The 19,134-nt window shown below is 39.0% G+C and overlaps 1 protein-coding gene across 2 annotated transcripts in view; it reads left to right on the top strand.

The window, feature by feature from the left end:
- Nucleotides 1-19,134, top strand: part of cyfip1 (cytoplasmic FMR1 interacting protein 1) — a 54,085-nt gene that overhangs the window by 18,324 nt on the left and 16,627 nt on the right. For both annotated transcript variants that reach the window (XM_037534831.1, XM_017720651.2), the window contains 12 exons: nucleotides 367-489; nucleotides 6,390-6,515; nucleotides 6,645-6,811; nucleotides 8,119-8,266; nucleotides 12,738-12,891; nucleotides 13,072-13,228; nucleotides 13,438-13,534; nucleotides 13,800-13,876; nucleotides 15,144-15,252; nucleotides 15,607-15,726; nucleotides 16,140-16,339; nucleotides 18,961-19,048. In XM_037534831.1, coding sequence (XP_037390728.1) covers nucleotides 367-489; nucleotides 6,390-6,515; nucleotides 6,645-6,811; nucleotides 8,119-8,266; nucleotides 12,738-12,891; nucleotides 13,072-13,228; nucleotides 13,438-13,534; nucleotides 13,800-13,876; nucleotides 15,144-15,252; nucleotides 15,607-15,726; nucleotides 16,140-16,339; nucleotides 18,961-19,048 — 1,566 coding nt within the window. The remainder of the gene's footprint in view (nucleotides 1-366; nucleotides 490-6,389; nucleotides 6,516-6,644; nucleotides 6,812-8,118; nucleotides 8,267-12,737; nucleotides 12,892-13,071; nucleotides 13,229-13,437; nucleotides 13,535-13,799; nucleotides 13,877-15,143; nucleotides 15,253-15,606; nucleotides 15,727-16,139; nucleotides 16,340-18,960; nucleotides 19,049-19,134) is intronic.

Here is a 19,134-nt window from a genome sequence, read left to right as displayed (position 1 = left end):
GCAGATATGGTGTGCAATATTGCTGTGAAGACATGGGACTGAAAGCTGCATAATAAGAGAGTAGAAGAGCAGGGCTGGATGGGAGAGCATGCAGACATGTCCAGGCAGAGCAGCTGCACCTTACTGAAGGGCTGGAGAGGAAAAAAATTTGTCAAGTGCCGAGATGTGGCCCAGTGCAGTGAAAGGTGGCTTATTCTGTCTCTATGTTCTCCAGTAGAATTTGGGATGTGGGTTATTCTGAGAAACTGCTTTCTCTTTCCTCAAGCAAACAGATTTTTTGTTGCATGAAGTGTTCAAATTTTTCCCTCTCTCATATTTTTCCCCTGCTCTCTGTCTCTTATATTCTTTGTTTGTCTGTGTGTGCAGGTGGTGACGGGATCTGGTCGCCAGGATGCACAAAAGACTGACATTGAATACAAGAAGCTGTGTGATCTGGCTTTGCAGGGCCTACAGCTGCTCTCTCAGTGGAGCGCCCAAGTCATGGAAGTGGTGAGTTCCGCATGCAGCCTTAAAAGGGTAGTCCACTGAATGTTGGAGTAGTTCTGTTACTGAGATGTAAACAAAATAATTCATAGTGGTTGGTGAATGATGGTGCATTGTAGCAAAACATACTGACTGTAATGACTGATTGCAGTAATTCTGAAAAAAATCTGTTTTACTTTACAACACTCTTCATACAACTCTCAACCATAAATGGGTTTGAAAATACATTATAGGTAAGAATCTTATCTCAGAACTGTCATAAAACAATGCCTACTGCTTTAGGCAGTTTATTCATAATCATTTGATGTAATAACTGCATGAGGTAGATTTAATAAGCATTAAACACTTCAGACATCTGGTTCATATCGCCGCCATTGTGAACAATTCTGACTCCTTAATTTTCTCTAGAATGGAGCATTTGACATCGTACTGCTCTGAGTGCTTCTTCATCTTAATTATTTCAGTTAAAAAAAAAATATAATCAGTGGAATTTTCCATTAAAAAAGAAAAATAAGGAAAATTCACATGACATAAGCACATCTGGTTGAGCTTGCTTTTTTCAAGATCCAATGAGGCAAGCGTGTGATTTTATGTACGCAGTTTGCTTGATGCTAGTTGGTGAGATTGCCTTGTTAGCTGCATTGAGCTTGTAGCTTCAGAGCAAAAGTAAAGATGCAGACTTCAGACACCAAACATGTCTTGACTGATCACCTACGTTTGGGGTGAGGTGAAAGTTGATATGCCAAATTTTCACTTTTGCACTCTTTGCTCCTCACCCACTGATCCTTTCTGACTGACCCTTCTGATGAAATCTCAAGAATCTCAAGTATCACACAGTACAAAGAGCTTGGCATGCCTTTGTCCATTTCAGTATTCTGTGTCCTTGGTTGCAGCAGTAGAGTTTCTTATCCAAACACATTCTTTCTTAGAACATGGTGTGAATCTATTTTGAATTAAATTAATTAAATATATTTGTTATTAAAATTACATAAACACTACACATCTGAATCACATTATTTCGCTGAGTATATTACACATACAAGGAATTTGTCTTGGTGAGTGGACACGTATGACATGACATGCTGCACACACTCGATGAGCACACTGAGTAGTAACATGTATTTCTTTAGAGGACTAATAAAATGGCAGTGTGAAAGGAGCCAAAGAGATGTGTGAAAATCAGTACATGTGCACATATGAGTATGTACACATACATTATCTCAAAGTGAGTACACCCCTCACATTTCTGCAAATATTTTATTAGTATTACACTGTTACACTGTCAAATGTTAATCTTACAAATCTTCCTTTCAGTCTGTAGAATTAGATATATAATAGTTATTATATATCTACTGAGACCTATATAGACCTATATACAGCATCTCACAAAAGTGAGTACACCCCTCACATTTCTGCAATTATTTTATTAGATCTTTTCATGGGACAACACTATAGAAATGAAACTTGGATGTAACTTAAACTAGTCAGTGTTCAGCTTGTATAGCAGTATAGATTTTCTGTCCTTTGAAAATACTCAACACACAGCCATTAATGTCTAAATAGCTGGCAACACAAGTGAGTACACCTCACAGTGAACATGCCCAAATTGTACCCAATTGTGTCATTGTCCCTCCCTGGTGTCATGTGACTCATTAGAGTTACAAGGTTCCAGGTGTGAATGGGGAGCATTGCTGTTAAATTTGGTATTTTGGGTACAATTCTCTCATACTGGCCACTGGATATTCAACATGGCACCTCAGGGCAAAGAACTCTCTGAGGATGTGAGAAATAGAGTTGTTGCTCTCCACAAAGATTTCCTAGGTCATACAGTGGTTTTCCAGGACAAGTTCCCCTCGGAAGAGGCCTCACCAGGGTCGACCAAAGAAGTCCACTTGCTCAGCGTCATATGCAGAAGTTGCCTTTAAAATATAGATGCAGAAGTGCTGCCAGCATTGCTGCAGAGGTTGAAGAAGTGGTGGGGGTCAGCCTGTCAGTGCTCGGACCATGCGCCGCACAATGCATCAACTCAGTTTGCATGGCCGCTGTCCCAGAAGGGGACTTGCGCACAAGAAAGCTTGCAAACAGTTTACTGAAGATAGGCAGTCCAAGAACACGGATTACTGGAACCATGTCCTGTGGTCTAACGTGACCAAGATGATCTTGTTTGGCTGAAAGGGTGTCTAGCATGTGTGGCGGTGCCCTGAGGAGTGAGGAGTACCAAGACAACTGTCTCTTGCCTGCAGTCAAGCATGGTGGTGGTAGCATTATGGTATGAGGCTGCATGAGTGCTGCCGGCACTGGAGATCTGTGGTTCATTGAAGGAAACGTGAATTCCGACATGTACTGTGACATTCTGAAGCAGAGCATGATCCCCTCCCTTCGGAAACTGCATCGAATGGCAGTTTTCCAACACAATAACGACCCCAAACACACCTCCAAGATGGCAACTGCTTTGCTGAAGGTAAAGGTAGTGGATTGGCCAAGTATGTCTCCAGACCTAAACCCAGTTGAGCACCTGTGGGGCATCTTCAAGCAGCAGGTGGAGGAGTGCAAGGTGTCTTGACACCCACCAGCTCCGTGAGGTCATAATGGAGGAGTGGAAGAGGATTCCAGTAGCAACCTGTGCAGCTCTGGTGAATTCCATGCCCAAGAACATTAAGGCAGTGCTAGATAATAATGGTGGTCTGACAAAATATTGACACTTTGAGCACAATTTGGACATGTTCACTGTGAGGTGGGCTCACTTGTGTTGCCAGCTGTTTAGACGTAATGGCTCTGTGTTGAGTTGTTTTCAGAGGACAGTAAATCTAAACTGCTATACGAGCTGTACATTGATTTTTAAGTTATATCCAAGTTTCATTTCTGTAGTGTTGTCCCATGAAGAGATATACAGCTGTTATTGACATTAAAATTAAAACGCTGCGAAGTCCTAGAGTTTATTTCCATTCTGGGCCATGCAACATAACACAAACACAAAATCAACAGAAAAAATTACACATCACAAAAGGCAGACAGCAGGGTGAATTTGCGTAAGTGTAAGTGTAAACTACTGCTGCCATCTTTTTAAATGGTGTTTTTTCTTTCTGATGAAATGCACTTTATTTTCCCTGATCTTTATTCACTTTATTCGCTTGATCAGATTTTGACCATGTTTACTTATCAGTGCAGACATTTGGCAAGCAAGCAAATTTCTTGGTGATATGTAAGCCGTTAGAGGAGTGCTTGCATTACTTAATAATTCTTTTTAGCAGTAAAAAATAATTATTTATCCCAGTGAATTCCACTCTTCAGTACTCTTGTTGCATCTTGCTAGAGACACTGTGCACTTAAGAACTATTATTTGCTGTCTACATCTAACCAAATTGAAGTGACGCTTGGACGATAATGTACATTTACCCAGCTCATTATTGTCTGCAGAATTATCATGTTAAATATTGCAGCCATGATCCAGATTCAGTTATGACGTACTGGAGCCTTATGAAATTAGAGACTTACCCTATAGCTTGCAATTTCCCTGGTAAATATATGGTAGTGGCTTCTGATATTAATTTAGAATGATCTGTATAGTGATGGCAATATTCTGCACAGACAGCTGCAACACTAACATCTGGTGGTTCTTTGTGTTAATTTGGTTGGAAACCATAATATTATCAAACTGCTGTGTTGCCATCATTGTTCTGGACAAACACTTGTCCATTTTATTCTCTACCAGAGATACCCATGGGTTTCTTTGTTTCATTTGCATGTTCCCCAGCATTCTTTGCAAGACTAAAAATCTGTTATAATCTTTCAAAATGGTCTTCAAAGTATGTATTCATGTAGTTAACTGGTTGGTGACTAGTTTGTATAGCCTGTAATGAAGTGCAGTCTTTTCTGTTGTACACATTTTTAAACTAGCCATAAATTAGTATGATTTTACAAAAGAAAACATTTAAAATAAAAGTTAAAAAAATTTGTACATGAAAGAGAATAAGAGAATAATAATTTGCCTTATATCAGCACTTATTTATTATCAACCCAAAGTTAATAGAGGAACTCTGTATAATGGGGTAGATCCCTGATAGCCAACATGTCCAATACAGTATATTGGTGCTGAATCCTCAGTATTGAAATTATGTGCTTTGAAATTAAACTCAGCCATTTGTCATGCAAACTACCGACTGCAACTAAAATGTTCTTACAGTTTTTATGTTGTGTCTTTATTTGTTGACTTTAGTCTGCATAGGTTAGATAACCAAGGTTTTGTTACGATTAAAATAAATATAAGATGTTACCTAATTTGCTTCAGTAAAGGCCTTTTGGGAACTGAATTTCAGTGCATGGCCGTATGTAATGACTTGTCAATGCGCATTGCCAGGATACTGTTTTCATTCTTCAAGATACTCAAGAAGTACTTCTCTTTTCCAGGAATGGCCATACACATTCGCCTTTATCTAGAGTTAGAAATAATAGCCTAAAATCCATTCTTAGGGTTATATTATCTGGTTGCAATGGATACTGAGGCAAAGGGCATAGATGCAGCTCAGCAATAAGGAGTACAACAAAGTGCTTATCAGTCAGTGACGTTAGTTTTAGGTCAGAGATGTGTACATCTGTGTTAGGTCAATCGTATAGGACTTATTTATATATAGTACCACAGTTTCAGGGAGTGCAAGTAATTAGCCAAAGTCAACGTTATTTTTTGTGTTTGGTTGCAAATCCTTTTAAAATTGTTAGCTGTATTACTCCTGTGACCCATTAACATCACCAGACACTGTTTTCTCTAATAAAACTCTGACCGCTCTGTAATGGAGCCATTTTAAACTTCTCCTTTTTGCAGGGGCTTTTTGTATTCAGTAAGTGAAATGTTCAGGTCGGGTGATTGACTCGGCCATTCAGGAACATTTCACTTGCTCTTCATCAGCATTCCACTGGCAGCCATACATGTCCATACCACTACATTTCATGGTGGTTGGGATAGTGTAGTGGTTAACACCTCTGCCTGTTACACTCTAGACTGGGGTTCAATCCCCACCTGGGTAAACACCCTACACTATACCAATAAGAGTCCTTGGGCAAGACTCCTAAACCGCCTTGGCCTACCTGTGTAAAATGATCAAATTGTAAGTCGCTCTGGACAAGAGCGTCAGCCAAATGCCATAAATGTAAATGTAAATGTACCCTTTTCTCCCCCCACACTTTCTTCTTTTTATCACTTTAGTACAGATTACTCTTATCCATAAGGCTTTTCCTCAGAGCTCTGCTATTTTATGTACATTGTTAGCAAGCTGTCCTTTCTGTTTTTATTCTCGCTTACAAGTGAGTTTCTCGTTGAGGTAAATCCTCTGAAGTTATCCTGGTATATTAATTTGGTCTTTCACGTTTTTTATATATATATATATATATATATATATATATATATATATATATATATATATATAATGTTTTTTTTTGTTCTTGATTGAAGATATTCTGTTGTTCACTATTGTGGTCTTCTCTGGTCTGCCAGGCTGCTTGTTATTGCTAAGCCAGCCAGTGCTTATTAGCAATGTACCAGCCTCTGGTGCATGAATTTGTTTCAGCACCTCACAGCTGCCAAACAAATCAGTGGCCAGTTAGTGTTGATTCCTTAAATTGGGAGGATTGTGTACAAGAGGGCTGTAATTCCTACATAGTTCACCCAGGATGATTAGAGTCGACAATCTGTACTTGAACCTTCATATCATTACTTAATTTCAAATTCAGAGTCATAGAGTGCAAATCCAAAACAACAAAAACTGCCCAGTTATTTACAGACTGCCCTCTGTAACTTCTCTTACTTCCCTGCCCAGTTACTTACAGACTGCCCTCCATTTAACTGCTGATGTTCACTTGTTATAGCATTCCTTATACCAGCTTCGTTAATAGACAGTATTTTCACTTTTCAGTATTCATGGAAATTGGTGCACCCGACAGACAAATACTCCAACAAGGAATGCCCTGACAATGCTGAGGAGTATGAACGTGCCACTAGATACAACTACAACAGCGAGGAGAAGTTTGCTCTGGTGGAGGTTAGCATCACTACTCCTTTCTGATCTCTTTTATTGCTTAAAGGACAACCTAACTTATATTTCCTACTGCTGTTGACAGTATACCGATAGTATAGTAGTAGTTCTTTATCTTTTTGTGACCAACTACAGGTGATGGCCATGATAAAGGGGCTACAGGTGCTGATGGGCCGTATGGAGAGTGTGTTCAACCACGCCATTCGCTATACCATCTATGCCGCCCTGCAAGACTTCGCCCAGCTCACGCTCCGGGACCCGCTGCGTCAAGCCATCAAGAAGAAGAAGAACGTCATTCAGAGGTACCCTAGAATATATATGTGTGTGTATATATGTGTGTGTGTGTGTGTGTGTGTGTACGCTGCAAATTCAGAAGTGTTGGGATATGTTTGCTTCTTAATAGCACATATTGAAATAGGATGCATAGTGACATCTGAATCATATTGGTATCATCAGATAGTTGCTTGAAAGTCATCTGAACAGATGCTTAGATATGAGCAGTATTTAAAACGGATGCATGTCCTGCAACCCATTTAGAAACTTCAGCATTTTCAAAAAATGCATGAAACTGAATTGCTTTCAGCACTCTTAGTGTCTTAGTCAGTGTCTGTAGTTCGGTCTTGGACATAGTAAACTACTTACTAGAAATTAGTGGCTTTCCAGATCCACTGCTGCCTTGAGACCTCTACTGAAAAAAAAAAAAAGTGGACTCTTCAGTCTTGAAGCTATTTGAAACCAATATGCAACCTGCATATCTTAAGTAAAGTAATAAAGCTAGTACTAAAGCAACTAAACATATTTCTCCTCAATAATAATGTTTTGGAAAAAATCCAGTCAATAAAAATGGGTTGGACTGTCAGGAAATGTTCTTAAATGTTTTTATTCTAATTTTACTGATGGAAAATACATTTTCAGTATTGATGTCATATTTTTGGAAAATATGGTCATGTCTGGATGCCACCTGACCACATTTTGAACAAATGACATCAATTTCCATAGCTATGCATACAACACCCAACTATACAGCAATATTGCACTACTGCTCTAAATGAGTCTTCTGAGTCATGTGAAGTCAGCCACCGCATCTTTTAGAACCGCAATGTCATTGGACAGCTGAATGCGTTTTGAGGAGAACACAAGCTGCCGGTTATGTTATATTAACTAACGGTCTCCTGCACTGAATAGCATCACTGAGTGACTGGGGGAGAGGGAGGGCCATTAGGGGGAGAGGGAGTTAAGCCATTATTTCAGTTCTCATTTGTTCCTTCAGTTTGGCAATTTCTGCAAATTAAAAACAGCTTTTCTTTTTGTTTACTGTATTAATGCAAGTTGACAAAGAAAATATGCTGCTTTATATGATTTTTTTTTTTTTTTTTAATTCAATATTTAAAAAATATTGAAAAGGTCCTCAGAATGTGCAGTGCATATGTGCTTGTGAGATTGTCTATAGCATGTATGAACATGAATACCATAGATCAGTAATATGAATAAATATAAAGGTGACCAGTGATGTCTACATAATGCTCCACCTGTTTGATTCAATAACTGAAACGGAGGTTGATTTTCACTAAAGTTTTTCTAATTAAGGGTGTTTTGATTCTTATTGTAGTGTCCTCCAGGCCATCCGTAAGACTATCTGTGACTGGGAGATAGGAAGAGAGCCTCATAATGATCCAGCCCTGCGAGGGGAGAAGGACCCCAAAGGAGGCTTTGACATCAAAGTGCCCCGTCGTGCTGTGGGACCCTCAAGCACTCAGGTGTGTCTTCACTTACTCGCCACCTAAATATGCTAAATAACATGTGAACTGTGCACTACAGACTTGGCTGTAGCGTTTAGTCGACAGTCTTGATAATCTGTTTACCAGTGTGGCTACTAGAAAAAGTTGACATGGACTTCTGTTGTGCACATCTCATTTACATAAAAAGCATGCGATAGTGCACTATATAGTTCATATGATACAGTGATAGTGGTGGTGAATGGGGAGGAAAGGAAGAACACAAAATAAGTAGATTAGTCAGTTAATTGAATTATTGTTGATAGGTTTATGGATTATAGATATAATCATTGATCACTTGCTGTTTTCTGGTTCTGGTGTAAAGATTTTAAGCAGATTTTAACAGGAGAAGCACAGAGTTTGCATACATGTTCTTGGGTCTTAGTCACTCGAAGCCTATTTGACATGCTTTGCTTCTGCTATAATGGTTTGGAACCATTTGGTTTCAAACATAGCTGTTTGTGTGGTGTTGCAAAATTAGTTGCACTAGTTGAGTTTCCTGCCTGGGTGACTTTTGTAAAGGGATCTGCTCTTCAAAGAACTGAAATGTTTGTTTTATTGAATATGTTTTTGTTAGTGATGGACAGTTTAGTGTTTTTGGAACTGATACCAATCGAGGACGGGACTAAATGCCACATTCAAAGGCAGAGTAAGCGATTCTGCAGAACAGTTGTTGTTATTTGAACTCAGCATCAAAACGAATACACCCCTTCCTTATGAAGCTCCGACCCCCAAATTCACAGATGTGCATTGCCATGGTAAACAACAATTTTTTTTTTTTAACTTACTGGCCACAAAAACTTTCACCAAACAAAAATCACTTAGCAAACTGTCACTCCAATTGCTACTGTGAAGCTAACCAGTTAGGATCGGCTATAAAAAGCATTAGCAAATTGGACAAAACAATACTAACCTATTGTTTCTGTGAAACAACAAAAGTAATGTTAACCACTTGTCATACTAAAACAGAGTAGCCTCCTCATACCTCATCATGCCTTTCAACTCTCAGTAAAGCTGAAGTCAGCTTCTTTTTTGTCAGCTGCTTATCTGAACGTTCCTGTGTCACGTAAAATGGCGCAGCAGTTACATTCTGGCACATGAGGATAGCATAACCATTTAAATAACAGGCACTGCTAATAAGTCAAAGTAGTCCTACTTTATGGGTGGATTGGCAAATATACAGTAAGAAGGATTGCCATACGATCATAGTTCTGCTTATTTTTATTCAGCCCATGCCAAAGTCACGGGTCATGAATCTAATGCAATGTAAGGTAAACTAAGATTAGTGCTTGGATGCAAATGTGCTAACTAAAATGAATCCACATCCTTAAAACTTTCAGGACAAACCACATTAATTACAGCTCTACCCGTTCACACAGCGAATTTACGGCGAAATAGGAGGCAAATATGTAAAATACTTGAGGAAAAATGTTTTTCATTAGTGAAATAGATGTAAACCAGAGACGATAATCAAGTTTAACGTTGCCTGCAGTGTTGCAAAAGAAGAACTTCCCTTCAGTAAGTTCAAGTCCGAAATAATTCTTCAGAAGAAAAATGGCTTGAATGTAAACCTGATGTACAGCAATGATGTCGCATGCGCCCGATTTATAGGGGTCATCGCAGATACATTGGGTTGGAAAATAGATGTCTGTGTAAATTGCGAACATGGCATTCCTGATCGACGGAGGCACTGATATCGCCACAAAGGAATGCGTCATTGTGTTTCTTGGGGAGAGGAAGACTATACTGATTGGATTGAATATACTGATTGGACACACAGAGGTCGAGCATGCCCAAAGTAAGCCATGTCATGTAGTCTATGTCAATAATATGCCTACTGTCTCGTTACTGCATTAACCATATATAATATTCTTATTATTAAAAATTTAAAAATAAATTTAATAAAATGAAAATTAAAAAGTTGATGGCATCCAAGGGGCATGTGACTGCAAAGGACATTGAACCATGAGATGTTCCGTTTGAAGCCCTCAAAACACTTGCACTTTTAATTAAGACTTTCTTTTTATTTCATTTATCTTGAGATGTTTTAAATTTAAATTTCAGCTTAGTGAAACTCTTTAAGCACCAACACTTTTTCAGTAAGTTTGCTTTCTTGTAGAATTGTGCTTCAAATAAAGAACTTTATGTTGACCAGATTGTAATCATCAAGTCAGTATTGCCTATATGGACAGCGATTTTTAAAAAAAAAAAAAAAAAAAAAAAAAAAATTGAAAAGTGAACCTGTAAAACTGCGGTGTTAAAAACGATGCGGTTGAAAAATTTGGGTGCACCTAACTTTTGTGTTAGTGCAACCAGTGCAAAAAGTTAGTCTAGAGCCCTGTAGTGAAGTATTTTGCACGTTATTATACTTTTTTTTTTTTTTTTTTTTGAACCCCATTACCACATTTTTTTTCTAGTAGTTCCCATCGTAGTTAGTATATCGTACTTGAAGAGCAGCTTCTAGCTCTGACTTTAGCTGTCTTGTTTATACACAGCTTTTAAAGATAAGTTTTATTGATGGCTCTCTAAATAAAATCAGTTATTTTCAGCTGCTGCAATTCACATTACTGTGAATTTATTTATCACAAAAGGACATTGAGTCTGAATGTACTGCTTACAAGCAAAACACACCACTTATGTTGGCAAGACCAGAAATTTCAGTAACGTTAGCACCGGAGGAAGCCTTGGACACTGAATATGCTGTGCTGAACAGTGCTCGTGAGGAAACTATTGATAAATCAACAACTCACAAAGTAACAAAAGTTCCAGTTTCCTTTAATAACAGTTCCCTTCTAACAAGAATCCACAAGGTATGTGAGCAAGAGGCAACAATTGCAGTGTTTCCAATTTTTAATTGTCTCTACCAGCGTCTAGTGAGAGCAGCAGTGAATTCATGTACAATAATTGGTTAGAACATGAATCGACTGTTGCTCTCACTGGAGTATTTGCTCAAATCTGACCTTAAAGAAATTAAAGAAACTTTTAATATGTATTATTTAGCAAACTGTTTAAATGAAATTTGTCCTACTTTTGCAAGTTTAGTATTGATAAACTGCAAACAACAGAGTCCTTTTTGGTTTTTGACTGAATGTGTCTTCAATTTAGATTTCAGTCCAGAATTTTCTGTCCAGAATTCATAGCATCACTAACATTTATACCCATTGGTTGGAATGTGCAGCCGTTATTGCTCTAATATCATGATGATGATAAATTGGAAACAGTGTTCGTCCTATGGAGATCACTCAAACTTCATGTTTATGTAAAACCTACATTCATATGATGAAATTATTATTTGAAGTAATAAATTAGCATGCTTATTTTGTCCACTCATATGCTTGTAACAAAAAGCACTGAAAATATCTTTCAAATGTGATGAAAATGAGACAAATGTGGCTTGACATATCTAACCATGTGAAATAATGCAGTTAATTGCGATTAATCATTTTAAACGTTTGACAGCTAATCATTTTCTCTTCATTTTTACATGTTGTTTGTATATCCATAGAGAAATGTGCTTACTGAATCAACAGTCTTAGCCCTGCTGTATCCAGATGTCTAAGTGTGCTTTCTCTAGCATCGTGCAGACCACCAGTAACATGTTAAATGTCAGCAGTGTCACTGAGATTGAGCTGTAATCTGTTTATTCACTCAGACTGATCTGAGCTTTGTGCCTCCACATGTGTGCTGGAGAATCAGAGCTACCAGCATTTAGCCGAAAATTTATGCCTGACCTGATTTATCTATCAATCTGCTCTAACAAAGTACATAATCCTTAAGAGGGATGATTCCGTTTGTGTCATACCCGTGTGTGTGTGTGTGTGTGTGTGTGTGTGTGTGTGTGTGAGCAGATTCCTACTTTCATTATTCCTCTAGTCTGTGTTTGGATTTAGTTATGAACACAACCTTTTTTCAGGTTTTCCATTCTCAAGCTCCGTATGCTCCTGTCCTTCATTGCTGTGTGTTCTCTGTGCTAAGAGGCTTAAGGTACTTGGCATTAAAGTTGGTCGTCGGTCTATATTACAGTTTCATATGCTTATTGAAGGGTGGGTCATTGGTTGAGCTGTTCTGTGGGAGATGTGGCTATTTTATAATACAGTGATGCTAGCTCATGTGACTCATGCATGCATGCATGCTTACAGGCGCACACACACAGACAGACATGAACATAATACTCTAAGGCTGCCATATGGGACATGATTCTCTCTGGGTTAGAGAGAGAAAGATGAGTCCTTTTAATCTTGGCTCTTTGTCTCAGTAGAGGCTTCCATTAGACAGGCTGAGATTTCAACAATGACTTGCTAAGGAGTTTTGTCTGTCAGGCTGTACTAAAGAATTCCTCTGTGATAATGGTGCGTGGTGTGAAATGAGGCCCTTGTGTTAATTGACATTTAATTTTACTGTGTCAGGAGTTCCTTTTTTCTACTTTACCATGTCTTTGGTATCCTCTCTATAGCTGTACATGGTGAGGACTATGCTGGAATCCCTGGTAGCTGATAAGAGTGGCTCTAAGAAGACTCTGCGCAGTAGCCTGGAAGGCCCCACCATCCTAGACATAGAGAAGTTCCATCGTGAATCCTTCTTTTACACTCACTTGCTCAATTTCAGTGGTAAGGACTATTCGCAGAACATATAGGCCTATCATACTCTCACAGTTCAGAAATTGTGACCTTACTTGAAGGCAGGGTTGGAGTGGAACTCATTTTTAGAGTGAGCTTAGAATAAAATAACTGATGCATATAGCCAGTTTTGATGGGGAAATTGTCTCATGTTTGATTTTCCTGTTCCAGAGACACTGCAACAGTGCTGTGACCTGTCCCAGCTGTGGTTCAGGGAGTTCTTTCTGGAGCTCACCATGGGCCGCCGTATCCAGTTCCCTATTGAGATGTCCATGCCCTGGATCCTCACCGATCACATTCTGGAGACTAAAGAGGCCTCGATGATGGAGTAAGCACACTATTACATTGCACTGCATAAACATATAAAAAGTCACAAACATAAAAAGTTATCCATGTGCAAATACTTAAATATAAGAAATTGTACATATTTATGTGAAATGTTTGTAGTTGCCTTTAGTGAAACTGAACAAAAGCCAGATCTTATATCTTGGACTTGAGTTATATTTTCAGACTCAAAGTTGTTTCTTGTATCCCCAGGTATGTTTTGTATCCCCTGGACCTGTACAACGACAGTGCACACTACGCTCTCACCAAGTTCAAGAAGCAGTTCCTCTATGATGAGATTGAGGCTGAGGTAAAGTTCTCACCTCCTGCTTTTCCGAGCGGAATACACATTTCCTGCAATTGATTTATTTGCACCCAAATCTTTGATTGTCAGTAATAATTTAGGCCACTAATGTAGTAGTTATTAAAAATCCTAAAAGCAGGAATAATGGTATTAACAAGTCTGTAATGTTATGTGAAGGATCACTTGGTACCTATAAGGTTGTACTGCTTCAGATCTCTATTTTTCAGTGCCCTCATTATTTTTATTTGTCCCTTTTTCTCTTCACTTGTAGGTGAACCTGTGCTTTGACCAGTTTGTCTACAAACTTGCAGACCAAATCTTTGCATACTACAAGGTTCTTGCTGGAAGGTAAATTGGAGAACTAATCAGCATCAAATGATCTAACTAAATGGTTTTTCATGTTCTATGTGAGTGATATTATACGGTATGGCCTATTTCTTTCATATAGTTTAATTTCAAGTCCAGCTATAACTTTACAGGAGAAGGAAAGAAATTATTAACTTGTAATAGAACGTAATGTAACAACCATTTCTGTTGATCCATTCATGAAATTGATAATTCATGAAAGGGCAACTGAAAAAAAAGTAAAAAAATAAAAAAGGAATACAAAGTGTTTGTGTGTTCGCAACCATAAATATTTGCTGGTAAACAGGGAAAAACATGTCTGTCTAGGTAATTTTGGATCGCACAGTATGTACTTAGATTAGGTTTGGGTTGTGTGGTTGTTAACAATTAGTTGCACTGATACTGTTATCTATAATACTGTGTCAGTATCAGCAATAGAGAGTACTGGTACTGTGAATCAGATTCTGATGCGCTACTGCTTGACATACATGTGCTTGCGTGCCAGTAGATGGTCCTAAACTGAGGCTCGGACCTTGTTGATGTGGTATTATGTCATGCTTGAGACAAGCAGTGAAAATGCTCATTGCGAAATCTGAGGTAACCTGAGGCCAGTATTGAGATGAAGTAAAGCCAGCAAGAATTTCCGTGCATCAAATTGAATTAAGCATCTAAAGATAAAATGTCAGAGAGCACAGCAAGTTTTTGAAGCTCTGAAACCATTTGAATGTGAAGTTATCCAACCTAGTGCTTTCGCCTCACAAGTAAAGCCTGGGTTCGATTCCCAGTCGGGTGTCTGTGTAGAGTTTGCATGTTCTCCCCATGTCTGCATGGGTTTCCTCCTGGTACTCTGGTTTCCTCCCACAGTCCAAAGAACATGCAGTCAGGCCAATTCGACATGCTAAATTGGCCGTAGGTGTGCGTGAATGTGAATGTGTGTGTATGTCTGTCTGCCCTGTGATGGACTGGCGACCTGTCCAGGGTGCTTCCTGCCTTCTGCCCAATGACAGTTGAGAGAGGCTCCGGAACCCCCCCCCGTGACCTTGAGGGAGAAGCAGCTTAGATGATGTGTGTGGGTGTGGTGTTAATTTGTGACAGAATACTGCTTTTAAGGAAATAAAATATTCAAAAAAAGTGAAATGGTACAAAACTATTTTTGAAAATATAAGCACTTGTCTTGTAATTAGGTTAGATAGTGTTGGGATAGTTATGAGTACTTGATATCAGCAGATACTAAAAATAATGTCTTATGTGATGTGTTTGCTGTCTTCAGTCTGCTTCTGGATAAGAGACTGCGGGCTGAGTGTAAGAACCAGGGTGCCAACATTCCATGGCCTTCCTCCAACCGCTACGAGACACTGCTGAAACAGAGACATGTTCAGGTGACAATGCCCAGTCTATTTAATTAAGTAAATTAAATACACAGCACTCCCACAACAGAAAGTATCTGGGATACTCCTTGTGTTTGTTTAGGCTGCATGTGTTGTAAATTGCACAGTGACAGTGTTATAAATTGTAATTACAGTACAATGTGTAATAGACTCATTAACGTTTTTGTTCTTTGTTGTTTTTTGGTACTTGGCTGCTCTGATTTCATAGGCTAATGTATAATGATGGCACACTTTTTCAGCTTTCATACTCGCTGCAGTTCTGCTCCAATTCTGAAGTTTGATGTGTTTATCATGTTATCTCATATCACAAATGTGTGTATTTAACTTTCTCTGCTTCTCTTGCAGCTGTTGGGTCGTTCCATTGACCTGAACCGTCTCATTACCCAGCGAGTGTCTGCTGCCCTTTACAAGTCCCTTGAGCTGGCTATTAACCGCTTTGAGAGCGAGGACCTCACCTCCATTGTAGTGCGTTCTCTTTCTGCAAAAGCTCATTATTAGAGCAGTGCCACTGGAAAGGCAGGAGAAATGTTTCAAGAACCTTGGATTTTTTGAGTGTTGCACTATGATGTAAAGTTCAGTCCTTCCCAAATAAGACAGTGTTCAGTGATTAATTAAAATGCAAGACAAGACCAAAAACTGCACTGCTATGTGGAATATAACTAATTGAGTGCATGCACTTGCTATTATGTGTATGCATTCAGTCATGCATTTATAAACACTTTTATTTGCAATTTTTTGCATATTTGTGTTTAAAGCTGGATGTAGATATTTTTTTGGTTTCATTTTATTATTTTGTATTTTAGTGTATTTGTATTTAACTTTTATACTGAAGCTGTTTGTCTGAGTGTTTAATACCTTTCCATTGTCTTTCTTTTCAGGAGTTGGAGGGCTTGTTGGAGATCAATCGGATGACCCACAAGCTTCTCAGTAAGTTCTTGACCCTGGACAGCATGGATGCCATGTTCCGCGAGGCTAACCACAACGTATCTGCTCCATATGGCAGGATCACACTGCATGTCTTCTGGGAACTCAACTACGACTTCCTACCCAACTACTGCTACAACGGCTCTACCAACAGGTACATCTACTGAATGAGTTTTAAATATGGAAGACCATTTCAAATATGAATTCCTGGAGGACTTCTGTCCAGTTTAGTGTGGTCATTTCCCCTACTCAACTTAGTAATTAACTGCTAAGTTCAGTTAGGTATGTTTGAACAGGGAAATCACTGGATTTTGCTGAACACCCGCTGATTTATGGCTTGACCCTTAAACAAAAAAACCCAAACAGTTGTTTCTGTGGTACTTAACAAATATGCAAGATCATGCCATCTGTGCATATGGCTGAAAAACAGCACTCAGAGCTTTGAGCCGGAATTTAAAACATGACCGTCTAATCTCTGAATGGTATCAAGTGGTATCTGCCCCATGTTTTGCTTAACGCAGTGGTTTAATGTGTTTGATGTTTTTTCCTAATGGATAGAGCAACTCTTTCCACTCATCCTGCACTCTTATGTGACTGAAGCTTGAAATACATTCAGAAAGTAACCTAAATAAAAAAAGTCACTCCACAATCTTGCTTCATCGAACTTTGAGCCAGTTAAGAGAGAGAGATGGAGAGAGCTTTTGTCCTTGTGTTGAGAGGCGTAGAGGAGAACACTTTCTTTTGAAGACGTTCAGATTTTTTTTTCCCCCCTGTTGCTACATTTCTTCTCCTCTTTCATCAGCAGATGAATTCTGAGTACTTGCGCTTGCCCTCTGCTAACCTGTCTTTTTCTTTTCATCACTCTTACTGTCACTTTTAAATGGCACAGATACAATAATGTTTCTGGGTGTGGAGTAAGGGGTGAAGAACATGTCACTTTTTCACCTCAGATGTCAGTTGAGGAGCAGGGAGAGAGAGGAATTGAGGACAATAGAACATATCAAGAGAAGAAGAATAACAGGAAAGAAATGATGGAATTACTGTTGTAGGTTAGGGGATAGATTGTGTGAAGGAGATTAGCAGTGGGAGAGGTATCAAAGGCAAGACATGTATTCCATAAAAGATATGGATGGAGAGAGATGGGCTGCGTGATGAAATAAGCAGACAGAGGCTAAAGGACCGTATTGGTCAGTACAGGCTAGTGAAGGTAATTTAATTTGTTTTCATGCATAACTTTTAGAGATACTCATGTTATGCAAACCACATAGAAACACTACAGATATACAAATGGAGAAAGTTTGTAAAATTAGGGCCCTTACAAGCTAAACTTGAGATTGAACTATGGTGGACAAACATGATGACTTCCAACGTGGCTGGAAGGAAGATGTCAGTGATTTGAAGGAAAGATTGAATTGCTCTCAAGCTGGAGGATATTGAGAAGTAGCTTTTCTTATTTTAATGGCAGAGCTCACCAGAATCTTTTGTGCTTTTGGTTTCTGTTTATCACGGTTTCTGTTTATTAGTTATTTTATCCTTAAAATGTTTTAAATATTTTTTGTATTCAGATTCAGCAGTTCAGCATGTATTGTTTTGGTATAATTAACCAGTGACTATACCAGGGTTTCTCAATCTATGGGCTGCGGACCACCAGTAGGCCATGAAGTACACTCTAGTCCACAGGGCTTGAATTGGGGTGCAGACAGCAGTTCGTAGTGGGCTGGTAGAGACTTGGAAACAAAAACACAGCAGTAGCAGGCTACTTAAGCATTGTCGGTTTGAGACAGTGCAGCCGCCGGTGTGCAGCGCAGTTAGCCAGAGATTGAGACGTTCCTCAGTGTGTTTCTCCTGCCTTGTTCGGTGCAAACCTATCAAACTTTCTTTAGAATCTTTAGTTCACTCTGTTTTGATGTGTGTGTGAACACTGTACCTATATTTGGGTCTGAAGCAAACAGCTGAAACCTGTGTCTCAGTCTGCTTCCAACCAAACCCTGTTCAGTTCACTGCTGGTAGGAACGTGTTTTATGATGAAACAAGGGAATTCAACAGTACAACTGGCTTTCCGCTTCCTCTCCTCTTCTTTCCTCTTAAGCGTAATCTGTCTTATTGCTCTAATATTGTTCCTGCTGCTCGAACTGCAGCTGATAAAAATGACAGACTAGTCATAAAATAATAGCAAAGATCTGCGTTTCATTTGAGTATCAGTGACCTGAGTAGTTAAACTCAACTTGATAAACTAATGACAAAGAAGCAGATATAAAGTAAGCTTGATTATTATTGTTGATTGTAGCAACACTGATCCAAAAGCATGACTGGAGTGGGTTTATTTCAAATGAGGCACTAAAACAGTGACAACTAGAGACTCCAGGCCAAACGGTTATTCCTGTGGGAGCCACAAGACTATTTTCAGTGAAGTCACAATGGACTGCAGCTCCAAAGCACAGTCCACATCTACATATCAATTTTTTTTCTTTTTTCCCTTTTTTGCCATCCCTGCAAACATGTGCTTTTTTTTTTTTTTTTTTGATTGACTACTGTGCTGTACTGTACTGTGGACAATCTGATCTGTTTCACGCCCCAATTCAGTTTTTGGTGTGAGCAATTTAAAAAAAAAAAAGAAAAACCGTTATGGGCCGCTATACTTTATAGTGAAAAAGGTCGAGAGCCCCTGCCTTGTACTGAGCTGCTCAGTGGCACAACTTTCTAATGTTTTGCCATTTCGTCAGAGGATATTGTATATATCAGACAGATTAACAGACTGTTTCTTCTGCCCTCAAGGTTTGTTCGCACTGTGCTGCCATTCTCACAGGAGTTCCAGCGAGACAAGCCACCCAACGCCCAGCCACAGTACCTCTATGGTTCTAAGGTAGGTTTGTTTTCCATTTTGTGCTTTTCAGGTCACGATTTCCAAGTCATACATATTCACACACTTAAAAGGTTGCTCTGTATTGA

Source organism: Pygocentrus nattereri, chromosome 26 (genome assembly GCF_015220715.1).
Source record: "Pygocentrus nattereri isolate fPygNat1 chromosome 26, fPygNat1.pri, whole genome shotgun sequence".
Lineage (NCBI taxonomy): Eukaryota > Metazoa > Chordata > Actinopteri > Characiformes > Serrasalmidae > Pygocentrus > Pygocentrus nattereri.
Note: the sequence above shows the minus strand (reverse complement) of the source record. Positions and strands in the feature narration are given on the sequence as shown.